At 39.3% G+C, this 26,743-nt stretch overlaps 1 protein-coding gene across 2 annotated transcripts in view; it reads left to right on the top strand.

Annotated features, from left to right (window-relative positions):
- Window positions 1–26,743, top strand: part of UGGT1 (UDP-glucose glycoprotein glucosyltransferase 1) — a 123,088-nt gene that overhangs the window by 57,850 nt on the left and 38,495 nt on the right. For both annotated transcript variants that reach the window (XM_082657726.1, XM_082657727.1), the window contains exons 18-22: window positions 1,909–2,073; window positions 21,442–21,562; window positions 25,007–25,105; window positions 26,030–26,053; window positions 26,565–26,659. In XM_082657726.1, coding sequence (XP_082513852.1) covers window positions 1,909–2,073; window positions 21,442–21,562; window positions 25,007–25,105; window positions 26,030–26,053; window positions 26,565–26,659 — 504 coding nt within the window. The remainder of the gene's footprint in view (window positions 1–1,908; window positions 2,074–21,441; window positions 21,563–25,006; window positions 25,106–26,029; window positions 26,054–26,564; window positions 26,660–26,743) is intronic.

A 26,743-nucleotide genomic window follows, 5' to 3' on the forward strand; every position in this document is an offset into this window, starting at 1 on the left:
TATCTGAAGCTGTGTTATCTTCTATGCCTGGTATTTGAAAGAAGTAATCATTTCTAAAACTACGTAGTACAATTAAGGTAGATCTTTTGAACTGAAGAGAATAGAGTCTGATAGGTGCATATTTATATGTTTCAAAGTCAAAGTAAGAAAAGTTCTAACTTATTCATGCAAACATTTTACATTTGGCGTATTAACTCTGAGTCTTTATTAATCTCAGTTATCATTTATGAATGGCTCATTCGTGACTTTGTAGTCAGTGTTTCAAAATTATGTGTAATTAACATTTTTAGTGATCAGTTGGTAGAAATTCTCACGTGTAATTTTTAAGCGTGACTCTGATAATTGGCCTGCATTCTGTTAATTTTTAGTCTGATAATCTATTTGCAAGTTGCAAAAATGGAAAGTTTATAGTCAAAACATCTCCCTCCCACTCTTGCCTTTTACTCAGTTGCCACGTTCAGAGAAAACCAGTGTTACTTCTTATAGTCACTGAGAGTTATAATGTGGATTTTGTTTTGTTTTCCTGGGAGATTGATTTTCAGAGCTCAAAGTATATTTAAATTGAGTTTTTATGAACTTCTTTGAGATAGGTGAGATGTCAAAGAACAGAATTAATGTAACAGTTTTGGGAGTGTACATTTTAAAAGTTTTAACCATGATATACAGAGATGGCAGAAATCAACCTGGAAGGCCTTTCTCATTGTGCCATGTTAGTCCATCAGATAAGTCTGTACTATCAGTTATCACTGTTGCTAGATCTGAAACTAAGCTGATGACTGGTATTAGTTACCGAATTGAGGTACTTTTCTATTTGTGCTATCTAAAATGGTTATATATTTTAAAATTCTGCTATTTTCAGAAGATAGCAGTTATAAGATGTTTAACAAGAATGCTTTAAGGAGCTTTTTTTATATCTTGGGTAATAATATAGTTTTTACTCTAAAATCTTAGTCTTGGGTCTGTGGTTGATATCTGGGGGAATGTACCTATGTCGATTGTTGGAAAAGTCTCAGATATGTTTGCTCGCCTGGTACATCCCTGCCAAGGAACCTCTTTTGTCCTGGAGAAGGCAAAAGATTGAGCTTAGTACATTATAGAACAATTTTTGAGCACTGTTTTCCCACCAACCTTGTTTTGTTTTCTGTAGGTGTAACTTCTTGTTTAGTGATATGGACCCTTTTAAATTTAGAATTGGGTGTAAATATTTCATCTCAAGTTATCTGCCCAGGAGCACTAATAATTTATGACAGTCTGTAGTTGTGCTGCCCATTATAGTAGCCTCTGGCCACATGAGCTTTTAAAGTGGAAATTAATTAATTTCATGTGCTCAGTAGCTACATGTGGTTAGTGGTTACTGCATTGGACAGTGAAGATAGAATATCTCCATCATTGCTCAAAAGTCTCTTGTATAATTTGGGCTGTAGTATATGTAATTCAGGTCTGGTAGCCTGGGCTGCTTAAAATTACCCTCATCCCCATCTTCAACCACTTCCTGATTTATAAGGGTTTGTGGTTTTATTAAAACTCAGTAAATTTTTTTTTTTTTTGGCGGTACGCGGGCCTCTCACTGTTGTGGCCTCTCCCGTTGCGGAGCACAGGCTCCGGATGCGCAGGCTCAGCGGCCATGGCTCATGGGCCCAGCCGCTCCGCGGCATGTGGGATCTTCCTGGACTGGGGCACGAACCCGTGTTCCCTGCATCGGCAGGCAGACTCTCGACCACTGCGCCACCAGGGAAGCCCCAGTTCTTTATATATTTATAAAAGAATTTTTCTTTAGTTATTTCTTGGTTTCCATATTTCTGTTGTTGTTTCTTTTCTCGTTAGAACATGTATGTGTGAAAAATATGCTTTGTTCCATTTGTCTCAGGAAGGACAAAAATATGCTGTTTGTGGTCCCATGTGTTTCAGGAAGCAAGAGGCTACTATGAGCAGACTGGAGTTGGTCCACTGCCTGTTGTCCTGTTCAATGGAATGCCCTTTGAAAAGGAGCAGCTGGACCCTGATGAGTTGGAAACCATCACAATGCACAAAATCCTGGAGACTACAACCTTCTTTCAAAGAGCAGTGTACTTGGTAAGTACTGTTTCAAGGCTGATTTTGAAACAGAATGGTTTGCTTACATTTTTGTAGTCCTGTAGTAGGCAATAAAGTTTTCTATATACCACTCATAATTGATTTGCAGACTCCCAGCAGGTTCTGCTGTAGTGAAAATATCCCTGAGACTTTCTGTGCGTTTTTTGGTTTTTTTTTGCGGTACGTGGGCCTCTCACTGCTGTGGCCTCTCCCGTTGCGGAGCACAGGCTCTGGACGCGCAGGCTCAGCGGCCATGGTTCACGGGCCCAGCCGCTCTGCAGCACGTGGGATCTTCCCGGACCGGGGCACGAACCCGTGTCCCCCGCATCGGCAGGCGGACTCTCAACCACGGCGCCACCAGGGAAGCCCTCTGTACGTTGTTTTTGAAATAACGAATTTTATTGGTTTCAAGCTTAAATTTTATTTAAAAATTCTTAAGAATTTAGCCATTCTAAGAGATATTTGTTCTACTTGTAAGGAATTTTGACTCAGAAAAATTCACATATTTTATATACATATAGTTATTGTTGAGATATAACTTACATGCCGTAAAACTCGGCCTTTTTTTTTTTTTTAACATCTTTATTGGGGTATAATTGCTTTACAATGGTGTGTTAGTTTCTGCTTTATAACAAACTGAATCAGTCATACACGTACACATGTTCCCATATCTCTTCCCTCTAGCGTCTCCCTCCCTCCCACCCTCCCTATCCCACCCCTCCAGGCAGTCACAAAGCACCGAACCGATATCCCTGTGCCATGTGGCTGCTTCCCACCAGCTGTCTACCTTACGTTTGTTAGTGTGTATATGTCCATGACTCTCTCTCGCCCTGTCACAGCTCACCCTTTCCCATCCCCATATCCTCAAGTCCATTCTCCAGTAGGTCTGTGTCTTTATTCCTGTCTTACCCCTAGGTTCTTCATGACATTTTTTTTTTCTTCTTTAATTCCATATATATGTGTTAGCATACGGTATTTGTCTCTCTCTTTCTGACTTACTTCACTCTGTATGACAGACTCTAGGTCTATCCACCTCATTACAAATAGCTCAATTTCGTTTCTTTTTATGGCTGAGTAATATTCCATTGTATATATGTGCCACATCTTCTTTATCCATTCATCCGATGATGGGCACTTAGGTTGTTTCCATCTCCGGGCTATTGTAAATAGAGCTGCAATGAACATTTTGGTACATGACTCTTTTTGAATTTTGGTTTCCTCAGGGTATATGCCCAGTAGTGGGATTGCTGGGTCATATGGTAGTTCTATTTGTAGTTTTTTAAGGAACCTCCATACTGTCCTCCATAGTGGCTGAACCAATTCACATTCCCACCAGCAGTGCAAGAGTGTTCTCTTTTCTCCACACCCTCTCCAGCATTTATTGTTTCTAGATTTTTTGATGATGGCCATTCTGACTGGTGTGAGATGATATCTCATTGTAGTTTTGATTTGCATTTCCCTAATGATTAATGATGTTGAGCATTCTTTCATGTGTTTGTTGGCAGTCTGTATATCTTCTTTGGAGAAATGTCTATTTAGGTCTTCTGCCCATTTTTGGATTGGGTTGTTTGTTTTTTTGTTATTGAGCTGCATGAGCTTCTTGTAAATTTTGGAGATTAATCCTTTGTCAGTTGCTTCATTTGCAAATATTTTCTCCCATTCTGAGTGTTGTCTTTTGTTCTTGTTTATGGTTTCCTTTGCTGTGCAAAAGCTTTTAAGTTTCATTAGGTCCCATTTGTTTATTTTTGTTTTTATTTCCATTACTCTAGGAGGTGGGTCAGAAAGGATCTTGCTGTGATTTATGTCATAGAGTGTTCTGCCTATGTTTTCCTCTAAGAGTTTGATAGTTTCTGGCCTTATATTTAGGTATTTAATCCATTTTGAGCTTATTTTTGTGTATGGTGTTAGGGAGTGAACTAATCTCATACTTTTACATGTACCTGTCCATTTTTCCCAGCACCACTTATTGAAGAGGCTGTCCTTTCTCCACTGTACATTCCTGCCACCTTTATCAAAGATAAGGTGTCCATATGTGCGTGGGTTTATCTCTGGGCTTTCTATCCTGTTCCATTGATCTATCTTTCTGTTTTTGTGCCAGTACCATACTGTCTTGATTACTGTAGCTTTGTAGTATAGTCTGCAGTCAGGGAGCCTGATTCCTCCAGCTCCGTTTTTTGTTCTCAAGATTGCTTTGACTGTTCAGGGTCTTTTGTGTTTCCATACAAATTGTGAAATTTTTTGTTCTAGTTCTGTGAAAAATGCCAGTGGTAGTTTGATAGGGATTGCATTGAATCTATAGATTGCTTTGGGTAGTAGAGTCATTTTCACAATGTTGATTATTCCAATCCATGAATGTGGTATATCTCTCCATCTATTTGTATCATCTTTAATTTCTTTCATCTGTGTCTTATAATTTTCTGCATACAGGTCTTTTGTCTCCTTAGGTAGGATTATTCCTAGATATTTTATTCTTTTTGTTGCAGTGGTAAATGGGAGTGTTTTCTTGATTTCACTTTCAGATTTTTCATCCTTAGTGTATAGGAATGCCAGAGATTTCTGTGCATTAATTTTGTATCCTGCTACTTTACCAAATTCATTGATTAGCTCTAGTAGTTTTCTGGTAGCATCTTTAGGATTCTCTATGTATGGTATCATGTCATCTGCAAAGAGTGACAGCTTTACTTCTTCTTTTCCGATTTGGATTCCTTTTATTTCCTTTTCTTCTCTGATTGCTGTGGCTAAAACTTCCCAAAACTATGTTGAATAACAGTGGTGAGAGTGGGCAACCTTGTCTTGTTCCTGATCTTAGTGGAAATGCTTTCAGTTTTTCACCATTGAGGATGATGTTGGCTGTGGGCTTGTCATATATGGCCTTTATTATGTTGAGGAAAGTTCCCTGTGTGCCTACTTTCTGCAGGGTTTTTATCATAAATGGGTGTTGAATTTTGTCAAAAGCTTTCTCTGCATCTGTTGATGATCATATGGTTTTTCTCCTTCAATCTGTTAATATGGTTTATCACATTGATAGATTTGCGTATATTGAAGAATACTTGCATTCCTGGAATAAACCCCACTTGATCATGGTGTATGATCCGTTTAATGTGCTGTTGGATTCTGTTTGCTAGTATTTTGTTGAGGATTTTTGCATCTATGTTCATCAGTGATATTGGCCTGTAGTTTTCTTTCTTTGTGACATCCTTGTCTGGTTTTGGTATCAAGGTGATGGCGGCCTCGTAGAAGGAATTTGGGAGTGTTCCTCCCTCTGTTATATTTTGGAAGAGTTTGAGAAGGATAGGTGTTAGCTCTTCTCTAAATGTTTGATAGAATTCGCCTGTGAAGCCATCTGGTCCTGGACTTTTGTTTGTTGGAAGATTTTTAATCACAGTTTCAATTTCAGTGCTTGTGATTGGTCTGTCCATATTTTCTATTTCTTCCTGATTCAGTCTTGGCAGGTTGTGCCTTTCTAAGAATTTGTCCATTTCTTCCAGGTTGTCCATTTTATTGGCATAGAGTTGCTTGTAGTAATCTCTCATGATCTTTTTTATTTCTGCAGTGTCAGTTGTTACTTCTCCTTTTTCATTTCTAATTCTATTGATTTGAGTCTTCTCCCTTTTTTTCTTGATGAGTCTGGCTAGTGGTTTATCTATTTTATCTTCTCAAAGAATCAACTTTTAGTTTTATTGATCTTTGCTATTGTTTCCTTCATTTCTTTTTCATTTATTTCTGATCTGATTTTTATGATTTCTTTCCTTCTGGTAGCTTTGGGGTTTTTTTGTTCTTCTTTCTCTAATTGCTTTAGGTGCAAGGTTAGGTTGTTTATTCGAGATGCTTCCTGTTTCTTAAGGTAGGATTGTATTGCTATAAACTTCCCCCTTAGAACTGCTTTTGCTGCATCCCACAAGTTTTGGGTCGTTGTGTCTCCATTGTCATTTGTTTCTAGGTATTTTTTGATTTCCACTTTGATTTCTTCAGTGATCACTTCATTATTAAGTAGTGTATTGTTTAGCCTCCATGTGTTTGTAATTTTTACAGATCTTTTCCTGTAATTGCTATCTAGTCTCATGGCGTTGTGGTCGGAAAAGATACTTGATACAATTTCAATTTTCTTAAATTTACCAAGGCTTGATTTGTGACCCAAGATATGATCTATCCTGGAGAATGTTCCATGAGCACTTGAGAAAAATGTGTATTCTGTTTTTTTTGGATGGTGTGTCCTATAAATACCAATTAAATCCATCTTGTTTAATGTATCATTTAAAGCTTGTGTTTCCTTATTTATTTTCATTTTGGATGATCTGTCCATTGGTGAAAGTGGGGTGTTAAAGTCCCCTACTATGAACGTGTTACTGTCGATTTCCCCTTTTATGGCTGTTAGTATTTGCCTTATGTATTGAGGTGCTCCTATGTTGGGTGCATAAATATTTACAATTGTTATATCTTCTTCTTGGATCGATCCCTTGATCATTATGTAGTGTCCTTCTTTGTCTCTTCTAATAGTCCTTATTTTAAAGTCTATTTTGTCTGATACGAGAATTGTTACTCCAGCTTTCTTTTGGTTTCCATTTGCATGGAATATCTTTTTCCATCCCCTTACTTTCAGTCTGTATGTGTCTCTAGGTCTGAAGTGGGTCTCTTGTAGACAGCATATATAAGGGTCTTGTTTTTGTATCCATTCAGCCAATCTGTGTCTTTTGGTGGGAGCATTTAGGCCATTTACGTTTAAGGTAATTATCGATATGTATGCTCCTATTCCCATTTTCTAAATTGTTTTGGGTTCGTTTTTATAGGTCTTTTCCTTCTCTTGTGTTTCTTGTCTAGAGAAGTTCCTTTAGCATTTGTTGTAAAGCTGGTTTGGTGGTGCTGAACTCTCTCAGCTTTTGCTTGTCTGTGAAGGTTTTAATTTCTCCATCAAATCTGAATGAGATCCTTGCTGGGTAGAGTAGTCTTGGTTGCAGGTTTTTCTACTTCATCACTTTCAGTATGTCCTGCCACTCCCTTCTGGCTTGTAGGATTTCTGCTGAGAGATCAGCTGTTAACCTTATGGGGATTCCCTTGTGTGTTATTTGTTGTTTTTCCCTTGCTGCTTTTAATATGCTTTCTTTGTATTTATCTTTTGACAATTTGATTAATATGTGTCTTGGTGTATTTGTCCTTGGATTTATCCTGTATGGGACTCTCTGTGCTTCCTGGACTCGATTAACAATTTCGTTTCCCATATAAGGGAAGTTTTCAACTATAATCTTCAAATATTTTCTCAGTCCCTTTCTTTTTCTCTTCTTCTGGAACCCCTATAATTCGAATGTTGGTGCGTTTAATGTTGTCCCAGAGGTCTCTGAGACTGTCCTCAGTTCTTTTCATTCTTTTTTCTTTATTCTGCTCTGCATTAGTTATTTCCACTATTTTATCTTCCAGGTCACTTACCTGTTCTTCTGCCTCAGTTATTCTGCTATTGATCCCATCTAGAGTACTTTTAATTTCATTAATTGTGTTGTTCATTGTTGCTTGTTTCATCTTTATTTCTTCTAGGTCCTTGTTAACTGTTTCTTGCATTTTGTCCTTTCTGTTTCCAAGATTTTGGATCATCCTTACTATCATTATTCTGAATTCTTTTTCAGGTAGACTGCCTATTTCCTCTTCATTTGTTAGGTCTGGTGCGTTTTTATCTTGCTCTTTTATCTGCTGTGTGTTTTTCTGTCTTCTCATTTTGCTTATCTTACTGTGTTTGGGGTCTCCTTTTTGTAGGCTGCAGGTTCGTAGTTCCCGCTGTTTTTGATGTCTGTCCCCAGTGGCTAAGGTTGGGTCAATGGGTTGTGTAGGGTTCCTGGTGGAGGGGACTAGTGCCTGTGTTGTGGTGGATGAGGCTGGATCTTGTCTCTCTAGTGGGCAGGTTCACGTCTGGTGGTGTGTTTTGGGGTGTCTGTGGACCTATTATGATTTTAGGCAGCCTCTCTGCTAATGGGTGGGGTTGTGTTCCTGTTTGGCATAGGTTGTCCAGCGCCGTAGCTTGCTGGTCGTTGAGTGAAGCTGGGTGCTGGTGTTAAGATGGAGGTCTCTCGGAGATTTTCGCCGTTTGATATTATGTGGAGCTGGGAGGTCTCTTGTTGACCAGTGTCCTGAAGTTGGCTCTCCCACCTCAGAGGCAGAGCCCTGACTCCTGGCTGGAGCACCAAGAGCCTTTCATCCACACGGCTCAGAATAAGAGGGAGAAAAAGTAGAGAGAATTAGTAGAAGTATGAAGAAAGAAAGAAGGAAAGGAGGGAAGGAAGGAAGGAAGGAAGCAAGAAAGAAAAAAAGAAAGAAAGAAACAAAGAAGGAAAGAAGGCAAGAAGGAAAGAAAGGAGGGAGGGAGGGAGGAAGGAAGGAGGGAGGGTAAGAAGGAAAAAAGACAAAGAAGATACAGTAAAATAAAATAAAGTATAATAAAGTTATTGAATTAAAATATACTTATTTATAAAAAAAAAGGGGACGGATAGAACCTTAGGACAAATGTTGGAAGCAAAGCTATACAGACAAAATCTTACACAGAAGCATACACATACACCCTCACAAAAAGAGGTAAAGGGGAAAAAATCATAAATCTTGCTCTCAGAGACCACCTCCTCAATTTGGGATGATTCGTTGTCTAAAGGAGGGAAGGAAGGAAGGAAAGAAAGAAAGAAAGAAAGAGAAGTATAATAAAGTTATTAAAATTATTAAGAAAAAAAATTTTTAAAAAACCATGGACGGATAGAACCCTAGGACAAATGGTGGAAGCAAAACTATACAGAGAAGATCTCATACAGAAGCATACACATACACATTCACAAAAAGAGGAAAAGGGGAAAAAATCATAGATCTTGCTCTCGAAGCCCATCTCCTCAATTTGGGATGACTCGTTGTCTATTCATGTATTCCACAGATGCAGGGCACATCAAGTTGATTGTGGAGCTTTAATCCGCTGCTTCTGAGGCTGCTGGGAGAGATTTCCCTTTCTCTTCTTTGTTCTCACAGCTCACAGGGGCTCAGCTTTGGATTTGGCCCTGCCTCTGCGTGTAGGTCGCTGCAGGGCGTCTGTTTTTTGCTCTGACAGGACGGGGTTAAAGGAGCTGCTGATTCGGGGGCTCTGGCGCACTCAGGCCGGGAGGGAGGGAGGGGCACTGTGTGCGGGGCAGGCCTGCGGCGGCAGAGGCCGGCGTGACGTTGCAGCAGCCTGAGGCCCGCTGTGCGTTCTCCTGGGGAAGTTGTCCCTGGATCCCGAGAACCTGGCAGTGGCGGGCTGCACAGGCTCCGCGGAAGAGGGGTGTGGATAGTGACCTGTGCTCGCAGACAGGCCCCTTGGTGGCGGCAGCAGCAGCCTTAGCGTCTCCCGCCCGTCCCTGGGGTCTGTGCTTTTAGCCGCGGCTCGTGCCCGTCTCTGGGGTCCGCGCTTTTAGCCACGGCTTGCGCCCGTCTCTGGGGTCCGCGCTTTTAGCCACGGCTCGCGCCCGTCTCTGGGGTCCGCGCTTTTAGCCACGGCTTGCGCCCGTCTCTGGGGTCCGCGCTTTTAGCCACGGCTCGCGCCCGTCTCTGGGGTCCACGCTTTTAGCCGCGCCTCGCGCCTGTCTCTGGAGTTCCTTTAAGCAGCGCTCTTAAACCCCTCTCCTTGCGCACCAGGAAACAAAGAGGGAAGAAAAAGTCTCTTGCCTCTTCGGCAGGTGCAGACTTTTCCCCGGACTCCCTCCCGGCTAGCCGTGGTGCACTGACCCCTTCAGGCTATGTTCACGCCACCAACCCCAGTCCTCTCCCTGTGCTCCGACCGAAGCCCGAGCCTCAGCTCCCAGCCCCGCCCACCCTGGCGGGTGAGCAGACAAGCCTCTAGGGCTGGTGAGTGCCGGTTGGCACCGATCCTCTATGCGGGAATCTCCCCGCTTTGCCCTCCGCACCCCTGTTGCTGTGCACTCCTCCGCGGCCCCGAAGCTCCCCCCTCTGCCTCCCAAAGTCTCCGCCCGCGAAGGGGCTTCCTAGTGTGTGGAAACTTTTCCTCCTTCACACCTCCCTCCCACTGGTGCAGGTGCCGTCCCTATTCTTTTGTCTCTGTTTTTTCCTTTTTTCTTTTGTCCTACCCAGGTACGTGGGGAGTTTCTTGCCTTTTGGGAGGTCTGAGGTCTTCTGCCAGCCTTCAGTAGGTGTTCTGTAGGAGTTGTTCCACGTGTAGATGTATTTCTGGTGTATCTGTGGGGAGGGAGGTGATCTCCGCGTCTTACTCTTCCGCCATCTTCCCAGACCCCCAAAACTCAGCCTTTTAAGGTGGACTATGCAGTGGGTTTTAGTATTTACACAGAATTATGCAACTGTCACTGCTGTCTAATTTCAGAGCATTATCCTCACCCCTAAAATAAACCTGACACCCAGCAGCAATCACTCCCCATTTTCCCCTACCCCACCCCCTGGCACCCATGAATCTGTTTTCAGTCTCTATGGATTTGCCTGTTTGGGACATTTTACAAAAAGGGATTCATATAATATATGGTCTTTGGTGACTGATTTCTCTGACTTAGCATAATGTTTTCAGGGTTTATCCTTATTGGAGCATGTGTCAGTACTCCATTCCTTTTTTATGGCCAAATAATAGTTCCTCCAGTGGATATACCACAGTTTGTTTATCCATTCATATTTAGGTTATTGCCACTTTTTTGGCTACTATGAATAATGCTGCTGCTATAAGCATTCATGTAAAAGTTTTAATGTAGACATATGTTCTCAGTTGTCTTGGGTATACACTTAGGAGTGTAGTTATTCTATTTTTAATAGTAATTCCATTTTTAACAGAACTGCCAGACTGTTTTCCAAAGCACCTGCACCCTTATACTTTCCTCTCAGCAATGTATGCAGGTTCCATTTTCTCTGAATTCTAACCAGTTGTTGGTATTGTCTGTCTCTTCGATTATAGCCTAGTGGGTGTGAAGTGGTATCTCATTGTGGTTTTGATTTGCATTACTCAACCATGAATGATGTTGAGCATTGTTTCCTATGACCATTTATTTCTCTTTGGAGAAGTGTCTGTTCAGATTATTTGCCTGTGTTTAATTGGGTTATTTGTTTTATTACTGTTGAGTTATAAGAGTTCTTTGTATATTCTGGACATGAATTCCATATTATTTATGATTTTCAAATATTTTCTCTCATTTTCTGGTTTCTCTTTTTACTTTCTTGGTAGTGTCTTTTAAAGCACAAATGTTTTAAATTTTGATTCAATTTACTTTTTTGTTGTTGTTGCTTGTATTATTTGTATCATATGTAAGAAATTCTTGCTTAATCCTAGGTCATGAAGATTTCTGTGTTTTCTTCTGAGTATTTTATAGTTTCTTCTCTTAACATTTAGTTCTTTGATCCATCTTCAGTTAATTTTTGTATATGGAGTGAGGTAGGATTCCAACTCTTTTTCCCTGTTCAATTTGAGACATGCACCTTGGGTATCTTTTTGAATATTCAGTTGCCCCAGCACCATTTATTGAAAAGAGTAGTCTTTCCCCATTAAATTTCATGGTACCGTTGTCAAAAATAAATTGCCCACTAATGTATAGGTTTATTTTTGGACTGTCTCTTGTTTTCCATTCACCTATATATCTTTTTCTATGTAAGTACCTCACAGTCTTGATTATTGTCATAATCAAGTGTGAGTTTTCCAACTTTGAGCTTTTCTTTTTTAAGAATGTTTGGCTCTTCTGTGAATATTAATTACATAAACATATATGAATATGAAATATATAAATGTACAGTGAAGCAGTCATTACGATACCAAAGAATTAGAAATAATTTAAATATCTAACAATATGATGGGGCACAATGTAGCTATTAAAAAGATGTTAACTAAGAATATCTAAAGATATGTTTATATAATATGTCGCCAGGTTCTGGCAAGTGGATTATAAAGTAGTGTGGCCAGGCTGATCCTGTTACTGCGTGTATGTGAATGTGTCTGGGTAGGTGTGTGCATATGTAAGTATGTCTGTATGTGTACATGTGTATGTCTCTGTGTGTGTTAGGCTGGAAATAAATACCTCAAATGAGAGGCTTTTTCATGAACAGCATGGCAAGATTATGGATGATTGTTTTTCTTTGGGCTCTTCTGTATTATATTTTCATCAATGAATATGTATTATATTTCTAATATGAAATAAAAAAGTTTTTAAAAAAGCACTAGCCTGTTTACCACCTCACAGATGGGAAACTGCTCAAGCACAGAGAAAAACAACTGATTTAAAGTTTGAAGATTAAAATGAATATTTTTAAAAAGTCAGATTTGAGTTCAAAGAGTGAGCTGCAGACAAGATAATTACGTGCCCTTGTGGTTTCAAAACTCATTGTGTAGTTTTAAATAAACCTCACAAATTTTAACTCACTATTTGCTAAGATGAATGTTTTTAGAAAGGAACTCTTCTGGTTCCAAATCACATTGATTTAAATGAACACCTCCGCTTTTTAGTCTGCTCTTCTCACCGGGCTCTTCTCTGTGGTCAGACAGCCCCATCTGCCATTTTGCATCAGCTCAGCTTACAGACAGTTGTCTATAAAACTTGTGAAATCCCTAGTGAAATTTGACTAACTGAAACCTTAATTAATCAGACATGTGGGGCTTTGTTTTTTAGGAGAAAGATCAAGGAAAAATAAAATATTAGGGGCTTAAAACCAACAAAAAGCCCCTAAAGCTCAGCTTCGCATGTGTGCTTTGTGCTTGTTCCACTTTCAGACAAATCATAAAAATCCAAGCAAAAAGAACCCCAAAAAAGCAAATAAAATTAACATAGCCCACAGTCTCTTAGATTTAGCCACCATTTGTGATTCTGTACATGTTACCAGTCTTCAATGCATACACAAAACGCATGCATGTGCACACAAACGTGTACGTACATACTCATACATCTGGTAATAAGGTGATGGCTGGGGATGCTCCCTTCCTCGTGGAAGTTTGTAACTGGAATATTAATATTTGCAATGTGTTGACAATTTTTAGTTTGTGGAGGTGGAGACATCATTTCTTCTTTGGAGCAGACTTCTAATGTTTTTAGAAAAAGTCCCAGTCTGAGCTCTTTAGTTACAAAAATATAAAGGACTTAGCTAGGATACTGAGAGAAAATGTCAAGCTCACCATAAATATGACCGTGGCTGTGTAGTGTGACATGGCTACTAATGAAAACAAGGCTATTCTTTAGCCTGACTATGCCCTTAATGTAATGGAGAAATGATTTTTATCTAAATGAAAGTTTGGGTTGGACTGTTGGTGTTCCTTTAAAAAAAAAAAGGTTTGGCTCTTCTGTGTCCCTTTCAAAAATTCCATAAGAATCTTAAGATCAGCTTGTCAGTTTCTGCAAAAAAGGGGCCATTGGGATTTTGATAGGAATTGTGTTGAATCTGTTGATCAATTTGGGGAATATTGACATCTTAATAATACTGAATCTTCTAACCCATGAACACAGGATGTTTTTCTATTCATTTAGGTCTTGTTACTTTCTTTTAATGATGTTTTATCGTTTTCAGTGAAGAAGTCTTACACTTCTTTTGTTAAATTTATTCCTTAGTATTTTACATTTTACTCTTTTTGATGCTGTTGTAAATGTAGTTGTTTCCTTAATGTAGTTTTTGGATAGTTCATTGATAGTGAATAGAAATGCAATTGATTTTTATATATTGATCTTACATGCTGTAACCATGTTGATATTGTTTATTAGCTCTAAGAGTTTTTTTGTGGATTCTTTAACACTTTCTGTATAGAAAGTACTGTCATCTTTCAGATGACAAGGGCACGTCTAGGTGTGGAACTCGTGAGTTTTTCTTACTTATAGTACTTTACATTTCTTTCTTGCTTGTTTGTGTTTTACAACAAACTACAGTATTTCCACTCCCTTAGTTTTCCCCTTTTCAAGACATCAAAATATGACTCACTATACAGATGTTTCAGGAGCCCAAACCAATGTACAGGCAAAGAAAATCTCAGTACACTTGAGGATTCTCAGCAGCTTGAGAGGGAGATCAAGGTCTGGCACCCTTATAAGTGATGATTATTAAGACACAGCTAATGGAAAGGCTGAAATGATTTGTCACTTTTGATCAGTGTATTTAATTTTTTACAAATTCCCATGATTATTAAATCATCATAAAAAATAAAATTAAAAATCTCCCTCTGTATATAGCCATTCATCTACCCACCTTCCAATAATAGGTAATTGCCGTTTTAAGTTTCCTCTGAATTCTTCCAAAGCATTTTTGTATCTGTATGCTAACAATGAATATGTACTCCTTCCCAACCTTTATTTAAAAGTGGTAGCAAATTACATAACTATTCTATACCTTGGCTTTTTTCACTTAACAGAATGCATGTTATGAGTCTTTCTAATTCAGTGCATAGAGTATTCTCAGTTTTTGAAGACAGCTGTGTAGTATTCCATCACACAAGTGGGTCTCAATAAGAAGGAACAATTTTACCCCACTTGGCGGCACATTTGTCAATGTCCGGAGACGTTTTTGGTTGTCATAATTGGGGGAAGGGAAGGGTGCTACTGGCATCTAGTGGGCAGGAATCAGGGATGCTGCTAAACCTCTAAAATGCTCAGATCAGTCCCTCCCCCTTCCAAAGAAGCAGGACAGCACCTCCCTTTCCAAAGAGTTATCTAGTCCAAAATGTCAATAGTGCTGAGATTGAAAAACATACATTATATGGATATACCCTCATTACATTTCATAGATATGTGAATTCACATTTTCCATCAAATCTGGGAATACCCTTTATTTCTTCTGACAATCTTTTGGCCTGTAATGACTTCTGATACCACGCTACTCAGAGTTAGGCCACAGTCCTAATAGATTAAGGACATAGTTCTCCACAAGGCTGTCTTCACTTTAGACACCAGCCCCAAGTTCAGAAATCCTCAGGCCACTATTACTTATGATCGACTGGCTACAAATGCAGGCGTTTTGATAATTTGCTAGAATGGCTTGCAGAACTCAGGACAGTGCTGTCTTTACAATTAGCATTGTTATAGTAATAGAATATATATCAGAACCAGCCAAAGAGTAAGGTGCACACAGCAAAGCTTGGGAAGGTTCCAGATGTAAGAATTCTGTGTCTTTTCCCTATGAAGTCAGGATATATTATCCTCCCAGCTCACTGATGTGTGACAACATGTGGCTTGTTGCCAACAAGGGAAGTTCAGCCAAGTTTTGGTGTCCAGAGTTTTTATTGGGGCTTCATTTCATAGCCACTATATATATGTATATATATATATGTATATTTTTAAAGTTTTTGGCTGCGTTGGGTCTTCGTTGCTGTGCACGGGCTTTCTCTAGTTGCGGTGAACAGGGGCTACTCTTCATTGCGGTGCGCGGGCTACTCATTGTGGTGGCTTCTCTCGTTGCGGAGCACAGGCTGTAGGTGCACAGGCTTCAGTAGTTGCAGCATGTGGGCTCAGTAGTTGTGGCTTGCAGGCTCTAGAGCGCAGGCTCAGTAGTTGTGGCACACGGGCTTAGTTGTTCCGCGGCACTTGGGATCTTCCCGGGCCAGGACTCAAACCCATGTCCCCTGAATTGGCAGGTGGATTCTTTTTTTTTTTTCTTGGCTGCATCGGGTCTTCATTGCTGCACACAGGCTTTCTCTAGTTGTGGCGAGTGGGGCCTACTCTTTGTTGCGGTGCATGGTCTTCTCATTTCAGTGGCTTCTCTTGTTGTGAAACACGGGCTCTAGGCGAGTGGGCTTCAGTAGTTGTGGCACATGAGCTCAGTAGTTGTGGTTCACAGCCTCTAGAGCCCAGGCTCAGTAGTTGTGGTGCACGGGCTTAGTTGCTCTCCGGCATGTGGGATCTTCCCGGACCAGGGATCGAACCCATGTCCCCTGCATTGGCAGGTGGATTCTTAACCACTGCACCACCAGGGAAGTCCCTGGCAGGCGGATTCTTAACCACTGAGCCACCAGGGACATCCTGCATAGCCACTATTGATTGAATCATTGGCCATGTGACTAAACTCAGTCTCTAGCCCCCCCTCCTGTTTCTGGAGGTCTTGCTGCTCAAAACACCAATCCTCTAAACACATGATTTGTCTTTCTGGCCTAGGCAGCCTGCATTCTGAGTCATCTTGTTAGCATAAACTACCTGAGGGCCCACCACCACGAATCACTTCTTTAGTATAAACTGTCAGGTGTGGTCTGAGGGGCCCTGCATAAATAACAAAGATACCACTCCTATCATTCAGGAAATTTCAGGATTCAGAGGTTACCTCCCTGGAAACAGGGAGCTAGCCAAATTCTTTATTACACACTGTCCTTTCTTTCCCTCTCCTCCTTCTTTTTTTTTTTTGCGGTACTTGGGCCTCTCACTGCTGTGGCCTCTCCCCTTGTGGAGCACAGGCTCCGGAAGCGCAGTCTCAGTGGCCACGGCTCATGGGCCCAGCCGCTCCGCGGCATGTGGGGATCTTCCCGGGCTGGGGCACGAACCCGTGTCCCCTGCATTGGCAGGTGGACTCTCAACCACTGTGCCACCAGGGAAGCCCCCTCTCCTCCTTTTTGATGTATACACATATTGATACTGTTTACTGTCCCACAGGTTTCTTTCTTTCTGTTCCTTACACTGTATAATCTCATTTGTTGTATCTTAAAGTTCACTGATTCTTTTTACTGAAGTATTCTGCTGAGTCCTTCTAGTGAATATTTCATTTCAGTTATTACATTTTTTAACTCCAGCTTTTCTATTTGGTGTTTTCCATAATTTTTCTTTTTATTGATATTATCTATTTGGTGAGACACGAGTCTCAAACTTACCTTTAGTTTGCCAGATAGAATTTCCTTTAGTTCTTTGAATATATTTAAATAGCTGATTTTAAAACTTTGTGGATTAATGCTTGGACTCTCTCGGTAACAGTATATACTAACTGCTGCTTTTCCTGATTATGGGTCACACTTTTGTTTCTTTGCATGTCTTTAAAATTTGTTGATAACTGGACGTTTTAATTAATGTAATGTGACACCTTCATAAATCAGAGTCTTTGCCCTACCATGGTTTGTTGTTGCAGCTGTTGTTTGTTTAGTGAGTTTACTGTATTGATTCTTTAAAGTCTGTATTCTTTATCGCATGTAGCCTCTTAAGTCTCTGTTTGTTAGCTTATTGGTCGACTAATGAATAAACAGAGATTTTCTTAAATGCATGAATCCAAGAAAGTCTCCCAGTTTTTCCCAGGTGTGCCTGTGTACATGCTGGAGTGGGACTTTGGCTCTCAGCCAGGCGGTTTACAGCTCTGCCTTAGCCTCTTCAGCTCTTGCTTGCTCGAGTGTCAAGGTTAGTTAGGGCCAAGAGTTTAGGGCCTTCAAAGATTTTTCCTGGGCGTGTACACACCCCTGGCCACCATGCACGTGGCCTTTTAGATTCCAAGGAATGTGAGGACTTTTCAAAATCCCTCATAGACATCTCATTCCCTAGCTTTTTCTTCTGTTCCTTTTAGCCAGCTTTATGTTAACCCAACTGCTGTCACCACTCAAACAACTGAGACATTAAACAGTTACTCCTGATTGTTTTTGACAAACACCTCCAGGAAAAAGACACTTGGCACCAAGTAAGGTCTGATTCCGCTCAAATAAAGAGAATGCTAGACTTTCCTAGTCTGCTGGTTTTCACCTCTATAGCAGAGCTGTTGGTTTTCAAGGCTCCTGCATAGCTGGGGACAAGTAGATAGTAATAGGGCAAGTTAAATGTCATAAAGGTAACTTTTCCTACTGCGATTCCAGTATTCTACTTTCTGTGTCTATGCGTTTGCCTGTTCCAGGTATTTCATGTAAGTGGCATCATACAGTGTCACTTTTGTGTTTTGCTTATTTTAAGGTTCATACATGTTGCAGCATGTATCAGAATTTCCTTCCTGTTAAGATTAAATGATGTATATACCACATTTGGTTTATTCATTCAAATGCTGATGGACATTTGGGTTGTTTCCCCTTTTGACTATTGTGAATAATGCTGCTGTGAACATTTAGTTCAATTATACAATTGTACAATTATCTGCAAGTCCTTGCTTTCAATTCTTTTTGATATATACCTGGAAGTGGAATTGCTGGATCATTTTGTGTTTAACATTTTGAGGAACCACCAAACTGTTTTCCATAGCACGTCCTCACCAGCACCTCTTAGTTTCTGTCATTTTGATTATAGCCATTCTGATTGGTGTGAAGTGGTATCCCATTATGGTTTTGATTTGCATTTCCCTAAGGACTAATGAGAGTGAACATCTTTTCAGGTGCTTATTAGCCATTTGTATATCTTCTTTGGAGAAATGTCTGTTTGGGTCCTTTGCCCATTTTCAAAATGGGTTTTTTTTTAAATTGATGTTGAAGTGTAGGAGTTCTTTATATATTTTGGATATTTATCCCTTATCAGACATATGATTTGCAAACATTTTCTTCCATTCTGTCAGTTCTCTTTTCACTTTCTTGATGGTGTCCTTTGATTCACGAAAGTTTCTACAAGTAACGTCCAACATTAGAGGATGAAATAAATGTTACTGTTCATTTGTAAAAAGGAATATTATGCAGCATTCTAAAAGTATTGAATAGAGTTGTTATGTTCAGAAATGCAGAGCTAAGGTATATTCAACTGGAAAGGTAGGCTGAAAAATGCACATATACCTATGTATAAATCAATATGGGACTTCCCTGGCGGTCCAGTGGATAAGACTCTGAGCTTCCACTGCAGGGGGCGTGGGTTCGATCCTTGGTCAGGGAACTAAGATCCCGCATGCTGCATGGCGTGGCCAAAAAATTAAAAAAAAAAAATCAATATACATGGTGACCACAGAAATATTTCTCTAGAGAGTGGAATGAGGGGAAGAATTTTCATTTTTACTTTATACAATTTATATATACAAAGTTTAGTATTTTCTAAATATGTGTAGAAGCACAAATAACTTTTGTCATAATATTTTAAATATTAATTGTAAAGTATTAAAATTAGTTTTTGATGAAGTCCTATTTACCTCTTTTTTCTTTTTGTTGCCTGTGATTTTGGTGTCATATCATAAAAATCATAGTCAAATTCAGTGTCATGAAGATTTTCCCTAATGTTTTCTGCTAAAAGTTTCATGGTTTAGCTCTTATGTTGATGTCTTTGATGTATTTTGAGTTAGTTTTTGTGTGTGCTGTGAGGTAATGGTCTCACTTTATTCTTTTGCATGTGGATGTCCAGTTTTCCCAGCATCATTTGTTTAAAAAAAAAAAAACAAGCAGTATTTTTGAAAGAAGCTATTTCTTGTGCTGACTGTTAATGCATTTAGACACACACAAAAAAATATTGGCCGAATTCGGTTGCATGTCTCCTCATGAATAAGAATAGGTCCCAGTAGTTTCGTTAAGGAATTTGTTCTTCATGGAGCTCCAGGAATGAAACATGAAATGAATGGGTTTGGCTAGATAAGAATTTAAATATTATGACAAAAGTTATATGTGCTTCCACACATATTTAGAAAATACTAAATTTGGGAAATACTCAATTATATAACGTAAAAATGAAAGTTCTTACCCTCATCCCTAGAGAACTATTTCTGTGTGTCTCTGCATATTGATTTATATATATGTATATGTGCATTTTTCAGCTTTTTAGCTTACTTTTCTAATTGAATATATCTTAGCACTGCATTTCTGAACATAACTCTGTCTTAAAACTTTTAGATTGCTGCTATTCCTTTTTAAGAATGAATAATCATTTACTTTATCCCTTAATGTTGGACGTTGCTTGTAGATGTACACTTTTGTAAATAATGGTCAGTGAATCTTCTAATATGTATATCTTTGTACTTCGTAATTTTTTGAGAAATACCAATTATTGGAACTGTGTCAAAGGGTAATAATGTACATTTAAAATTTTGCACTAAATTCACTATATATAAGAGCATATGATATGCAGATAGTGTGAGATTCAAAATGTGTATAGAGGTATAAATGAAGAGAAACTGTCATTTATTCGTTCCTGTTCCCCTGCCATTCATCTTTTGTTTCTGGAAACAACCACTGTGTGTGCGTGTGTATGTGTGTGTAGGTGAGCTGCATTAGAAGGTATGTACATGTAAAATTTTGATAGATTTGCCAGATTGCCTCCTTGAGTTAGGCTTTTTATTGGAATCAGTTCAGGCTTATAATAGAGACCAAAGTTTTATACATGAGCTTACATCTATAGCAAGTCATCGATTACCTTTGTAAGTCTTTTGAATTATGCGGTTGGCACATATGCTCATTATTGGCTTATAGTTTGAGAATTTGTGAGTTATTGCTCTTGAGATAAGTAGCCACAGAAGATGCCTGAGTGGAATTTTTAAGACTTGATTGTGTATACTTGATTCACATCTATTCCCCCTGAAAATCATGTTGAAATATGGTTTTGTATGAAATATATTAAGTGTGAAAAACTTGCAAGTTTCCACAGCCGTTTACATTAGATCACCCTCATGCAGTACAAGTATTTCTATAATATGAGAAGTATAAAGGGAAGAATTAATGATTCTTTAATTAATTCTTTAGTTAATGATTTCTTCTCCCCCAGTGTAATTGTGACTCTGGAAATGTAGGATTACTTGAGATTGAAATGCCTGAGATTGAAAAAGGCTTGGGGTGATTTTTTTTTTTTTAAGTATATTAACGCCTGAGAGAATTAATTTGGCTTTCTTCTTTAGAGAGACGCTAACTGAGTAGATCTCAGGATGGATTTTTGCTTGTATTAACTCTTCAACTAATTTCTAGAGCTTGTTTGTTTCTGTGGTGAGATCAAATAAACATGGGTTTGCATTTCATATTCACTTCTCATTAGCTCTGTGACTTTGAGTAAGTTATTTAAGCTTTCTTTTTTTTTTATAACCAAGTGAATCAGTTATACATATACATATGATCCCGTATCTCTTCCCTCTTGCGTCTCCCTCCCTCCCACCCTCCCTATCCCACCCCTCTAGGTGGTCACAAAGCACCGAGCTGATCTCCCTGTGCTATGTGGCTGCTTCCCACTAGCTATCTATTTTACATTTGGTAGTGTATATATGTCCATGCCTCTCTCGCTTTGTCACGGCTTACCCTTCCCCCTCCCCATATCCTCAAGTCCATTCTCTAGTAGGTCTGTGTCTTTATACCTGTCTTACCCCTAGGTTCTTCATAACCTTTCTTAAATAGGTACCACATCTTCCTCACATTGTTGAATGGATTAGAGATACCGTACGTACAGTACCTTGCTTGGCACTGACAGGACCCTGTAACTTCTATTTTTAGCTATTATCAGTACATAAGAAGATACTATAAAGTTAATGATTTTTAGGTCCTAATAAATTATTATTGATCATATTTGTTTAATGTGCATCTCACCCACACCCTGTTTTCTTTTTTTTTTTTTCCTCTAGGGTGAACTGTCCCATGATCAAGATGTGGTAGAATACATCATGAATCAGCCAAATGTTGTTCCCCGAATCAACTCTAGGATTTTGACAGCTGAGCGAGAATACCTGGATTTAACGGCAACAAGTAAGGAGTGTTTCAGGAACAATCTGGGGCCTTTTTGATTTGTCTTTCAGACTCTGCATTTATTGGATTGTAATGTTCAGAATTTCTGATAACCCAAGGTTGTGACACAGTTTCCTTCACCTTGAGTTCATTATATGAGCTTCTGAATTCACAAGAGTTTCCTCCAAAAGGAGAGAAATTCTTCCTGGATAAATCTTTGTAAACTTTGAAAGATATTCAGTGCCTTTTAAATGCCAACTAAATGTAGGCATTAGATGGTAAGAGTGGACCTAGATTGTTGACTTTCTTACAGTCCTGAAGCTCTTAAGCAGCTATCTTCTTTCTCATTATGCAGTCAGTCAGTGATAACGTCGACAAATATCTCAGGTAGCTATACTCTGAGAACTTAAGAATGCCTTTTTAACAAATAAAGCTTCATTGAGAAATAGTGTACATCAGCGGTCCTCAACCTTTTTGGCACCAGGGACCAGTTTCATGGAAGACAGTTTTTCCATGGACCGAGGGTGTGTGGGGGGGTGGTTTCGGGATGATTCAGGTGCATTACATTTATTATGCACTTTATTTCTATTATTATTACATTGTAGTACATAATGAAATAATTATACAACTCACCATAATGCAGAATCAGTGGAAGCCCTGAGCTTGGTGTGGGTTGGGCTACGCATGGACTAAAGTAAGTGTCGGATTCTGACTTAAAGCCTGCCACCAGATGCAGCTTAATTGTCACTTGCCACTCACTGATAGGGTTTCGATATGAGTCTGCAAGCAGTTGATTTATGGTCTCCATGCAAGTCAAACCTCTCTGCTAATAATAATCTGTATTTGCAGCCCTCCCCAGCGCTAGCATCACCGCCTCAGTTCCACCTCATATCATCAAGCATTAGTTTCTCATGAGGAGAGCGCTACCTAGATCCCTCGTGTGCGCAGTTCACAGTAGGGTTTGTGCTCCTATGAGAATCTAATGCCACCACTGATCTGACAGGAGGCGGAACTCAGGCGGTAATGCGAGCGATGGGGAGTGGCTGTAAATACAGATGAAGCTTCGCTGGCTCACCCACCACTCACCTCCTGTTGTGCAGCCCATCTCCTAACAGGCCATGGACCGGTATTGGTCCATGGCCCGGGGATTGGTGACCCCTGGTGTCCATGCCATAAAACTCAACCTTTCAAAGTGTACAGTTGTAAAGTGCACAGTTTTTAGTATACTCTCAAAGTTGTGTGAGCATCACACTAACTTTAGAACATTATCATCCCCCCCAAAAGAAATGATGTAGTCACTCTCCATTTCCCCCTTTTCCTGTCCTTCAGCAACCACTAATTAAGTTTCTGTTTCTATGGATTTTTCTATTCTGGATATTTCATATAATTGGACGTTTTTTGTGACTGGCTTCTTTCACTTAGCATAAAGTTTTTAAGGTTCATCCATGTCGTAGCCTGTCTCAGAACTTCATTCCTTTTTCTGTTTTTCAGATAATAAATATCATAAATCACAAACATAAATATAACTTCATTGTCTGACAGTTCTGGAGGACTTCATTCCTTTTTATGACTGATTCATATTCCATTGTATAGATAGGCCACACTTTGCTTATCTGTGCCTCAGTTGATGAGTGTTTAGGTTGTTTCCACAAGAATACCTTTTTTTTTTTTTGCGGTGCGCGGGCCTCTCACTGTTGTGGCCGTTGCGGAGCACAGGCTCCGGACGCGCAGGCTCAGCAGCCATGGCTCACGGGCCCAGCCGCTCCGCGGCATGTGGGATCTTCCAGGACCAGGGCATGAACCCGTGTCCCCTCCATCGGCAGGCGGACTCTCAACCACTGCGCCACCAGGGAAGCCCAAGAATACCTTTTTAAGAGGTTAAGCCCAGGTACAATTTGTTCCTTTTGCCTTCCTGGAGACTCTTAAGGCCACTTTAACAAACTGCTGGAAATACAGTAGAGTTACCACTTGCTCAGGAAATCTCACTGGGGAGGAAAGGATATGTGTAATGGTGAAGTCAAAACCAAGTGTATTTGTTGTTGTAGTTGAATATAGTGAATATATAGATCTGTTTATGGTTGTTACTTTATTGCAACTACCCCTATTCTACTTGAAACTAAATTCCTTTCCTTTCAGGCAGAAGAAAATGTTTAAATATAGGCAGAGGAAAAATGCACATGTATGCTTATATTTGAAAAAGAAAGTAGTAAGAAAGTGCCTTTTACCAGAAGTATTAGTAGAGCAAGGCAAGCAGTATTATGAATTTTTGTCCTGAGTTTTTGTCGTTTCCATCATTTTAAATTAAATTGTAAAGAGTTACCTTTGCAGTACTCATGAATAAGGACCATAAAAGTAGTTCTGTGTTTGGGTATCGTTCTCCACTGAGTGTTACAGTCCTCAGCTGTGAAATGATGCTACTCCACAGTGGCAAGGATGCAGTTTGCTTGGTGAGCATTTTGGAGCTCCCAGTGAAAGAGCAGCTGGCATCCTCCTAACCCAGTTGTCATAGCTCCATCATCTACGCTGCTCTTGGCCTTTGCTGTCTGGCGACTCAGTTTTAAGGCCATGGTGCTTCCTCCCCTCTGCTACATGAAGTCATGGGCAGTGTCTGTCTTATTTACCATTGCTTACCTTTGCTAGACTACTGACTGAACAGGCCCTTGGTGTGCTTTGTTGAGTGAAAGGATAGACGGGTTAGTGGGTGGACAGACAAATACATGGGAGGGTGGAGGACATTGCAAGAAACGGGGCATTTGTATTGGGGAGTAAATAATGCAAAGGCCTGGGAAGATTGCTGGAGATACAGAAGGGGCTTACGATACCAGGCTGGAGACCAGTTTGCAGGTAGGAAGAAATTACAAAGTATTGAGAGCAAGGGAATGACTTGATGAAACTGGAATTTTAGCAAGAGTTATCTGAGGGGGGAAATGATTAATAAGAGCATTGCCCATAGGCACTAATCAGGAAAGAAACATATCTGAAAATGACCTTTTGTTTCTGTTAAGGTTAAAAATGTTACTTTGGTAGATGTGAAATAACTAAAACAAGAGTTTTTTTTAATATTTTCTCTCCCATTCATCCCCTCTTACCCCCAAATAGGAAAGGGAAGAGTTTACTATGGGGATGGACTATGGAGAGGAGAGATGAAGTTAAGAGTGTCTCTTTAAAAGATCGTCCTGTAGGTGTAAAGTGAAAAGAGTGGGAATAGAATAAATTTAAACCATCAAACTGACAAACACATATCTGAGAGTTATGTGTGAGATGTGTACATTTTCTATTTGTGTCTTAAAATGTGATTAATGGGGTGGGTCATGTTGTGAACTTGTTCAATAAACTTGAAACTATATTTCGCTCATGCATTTTATTAAAGTGTATATTATGGTCAAATGAGATTATCAATTGAATATTAACATTAGATTGAATTTAGGCATATTAATTATAAATCTACTTTAATTTTTCTTTCAGATAACTTTTTTGTGGATGATTATGCTAGATTTACCGTCTTGGATTCCCAAGGCAAGACTGCTGCTATAGCCAATAGTATGAATTATCTGACCAAGAAAGGTAATACATTTTAGGCTTACCTTGGATTCAACTTGTTTCTCCTTTTTTTTTTAATATTTACAAAAACCTTAATTTTTAGTGTCTGTTGGGAGATTCCATAATTTCTTTTATTACTTTGTATAATTATTTGAGTCTAGAAGATATCTGTTTAAAATTTAATTTTTTATATATATTTGAAAATTCAGATGTTGTCTTTATAAATTTTATATAGACATTAAAGGTAAAAAGAAAATTTTTTTCATGGTTCAAAATGGAAAAAGAATTATGATGTAAAAATGGGTTAACGGATTGAAAATTGGTTTGACTTGTCTCTTCAATGACAATATTGGGTTAATTGTTTTTAGGATTTATAAGATCAGCTTGGTACAAGAAATCCTTGTGCACGTTTTTAAACTGATTTTGATGCAGAGTTATTTATTCAGATTAAAATTGTGTAAAATGATACGCTCTTAACGGCAGACGGGTGCTTCTCCCCTCTGGTCACACTTATTACCCTTTCAGAGCACTGACTGTCATGTAAGGCAGCTATTTTTTTTTTTTGGCTGCACCATGTGGCATGTGGGGTCTTAGTTCCCTGACCAGGGATCAAACCCGTGCCCCCTGCATTGGGAGCGCAGAGTCTTAACCACTGGACCGCCAGGGAAATCCCTAAGGCAGCTATTTTTATCTACTGTGGTCTTCTCCCAGAGAGAATTTCTGGTTTCCCAGATATATGTTTAAGTACAGGCAATTGCTCCATTTGTTTCCTCAAAGAAATTGGTTCTGAGGGGTCTTGGAACAGTGCTGTAACCCTAATGGGACTAAGGAGCGAAAAGAAGCATAGGTGATGTTGGGCATTATTTAAAATTTGACTCTTACAGTTGGCATTAATTAGAGAAATGACATTTTCTTTTCTTCTACTCTTTTTCCTTTACTTTTGTCCAGGAATGTCCTCCAAGGAAATCTATGGTAACTTTAAATTTCAGAATGTTCTATTCCTTTTGTTAACTAATTATCTTATGTGGTTTCAGGCACCACTGTAATTCAGAATTTATTGACACTTTATTGGGATGTTTCTGTAACGTGTGGGTAACAGATAATTTATCAATGCAGATAAATTCTGTGTATAAATGTTTGCCAAGAATTATATTTTAGAAAGTTAATAAATGAATATGATTAAAGACTATAATATGTTATCCACACGTTCAAAGACTCTTGCATTTTACATGCTAACAGATTCCCAAATCAAAATAGAACTAATAAGTGCATGTTCTTAGTTTTTAACTAAGCCGCATGGAAGGTTACCCTGCTTTCATTCTAGTATCAGAGTTTCAAAACTTTTGCTTTGTATCTTTATTAAACTTGTCATTTTCTTATTTTTTGCATGGTTTTCAGAAATTACTTGGCTTAATAGTAATATTGAAACATAGGATGTGCTTTTTCCCCTCCCACTCAATATGTTGTTTTTGTTTTTCTACAGATGATTCTTTTATTAGGCCAGTAACTTTTTGGATTGTTGGGGATTTTGATAGCCCTCCTGGAAGGCAATTATTGTATGATGCTATTAAACATCAGGCAAGTATCTACGGCTTCATTCCGTATCTTTGTTTGAGGCTGCAGTTATCTTCATGGGCGTATGTGTGCTGATAATGTTCTGGT

Source organism: Grampus griseus (assembly GCF_964374135.1).
Source record: "Grampus griseus genome assembly, chromosome: 7".
NCBI lineage: Eukaryota > Metazoa > Chordata > Mammalia > Artiodactyla > Delphinidae > Grampus > Grampus griseus.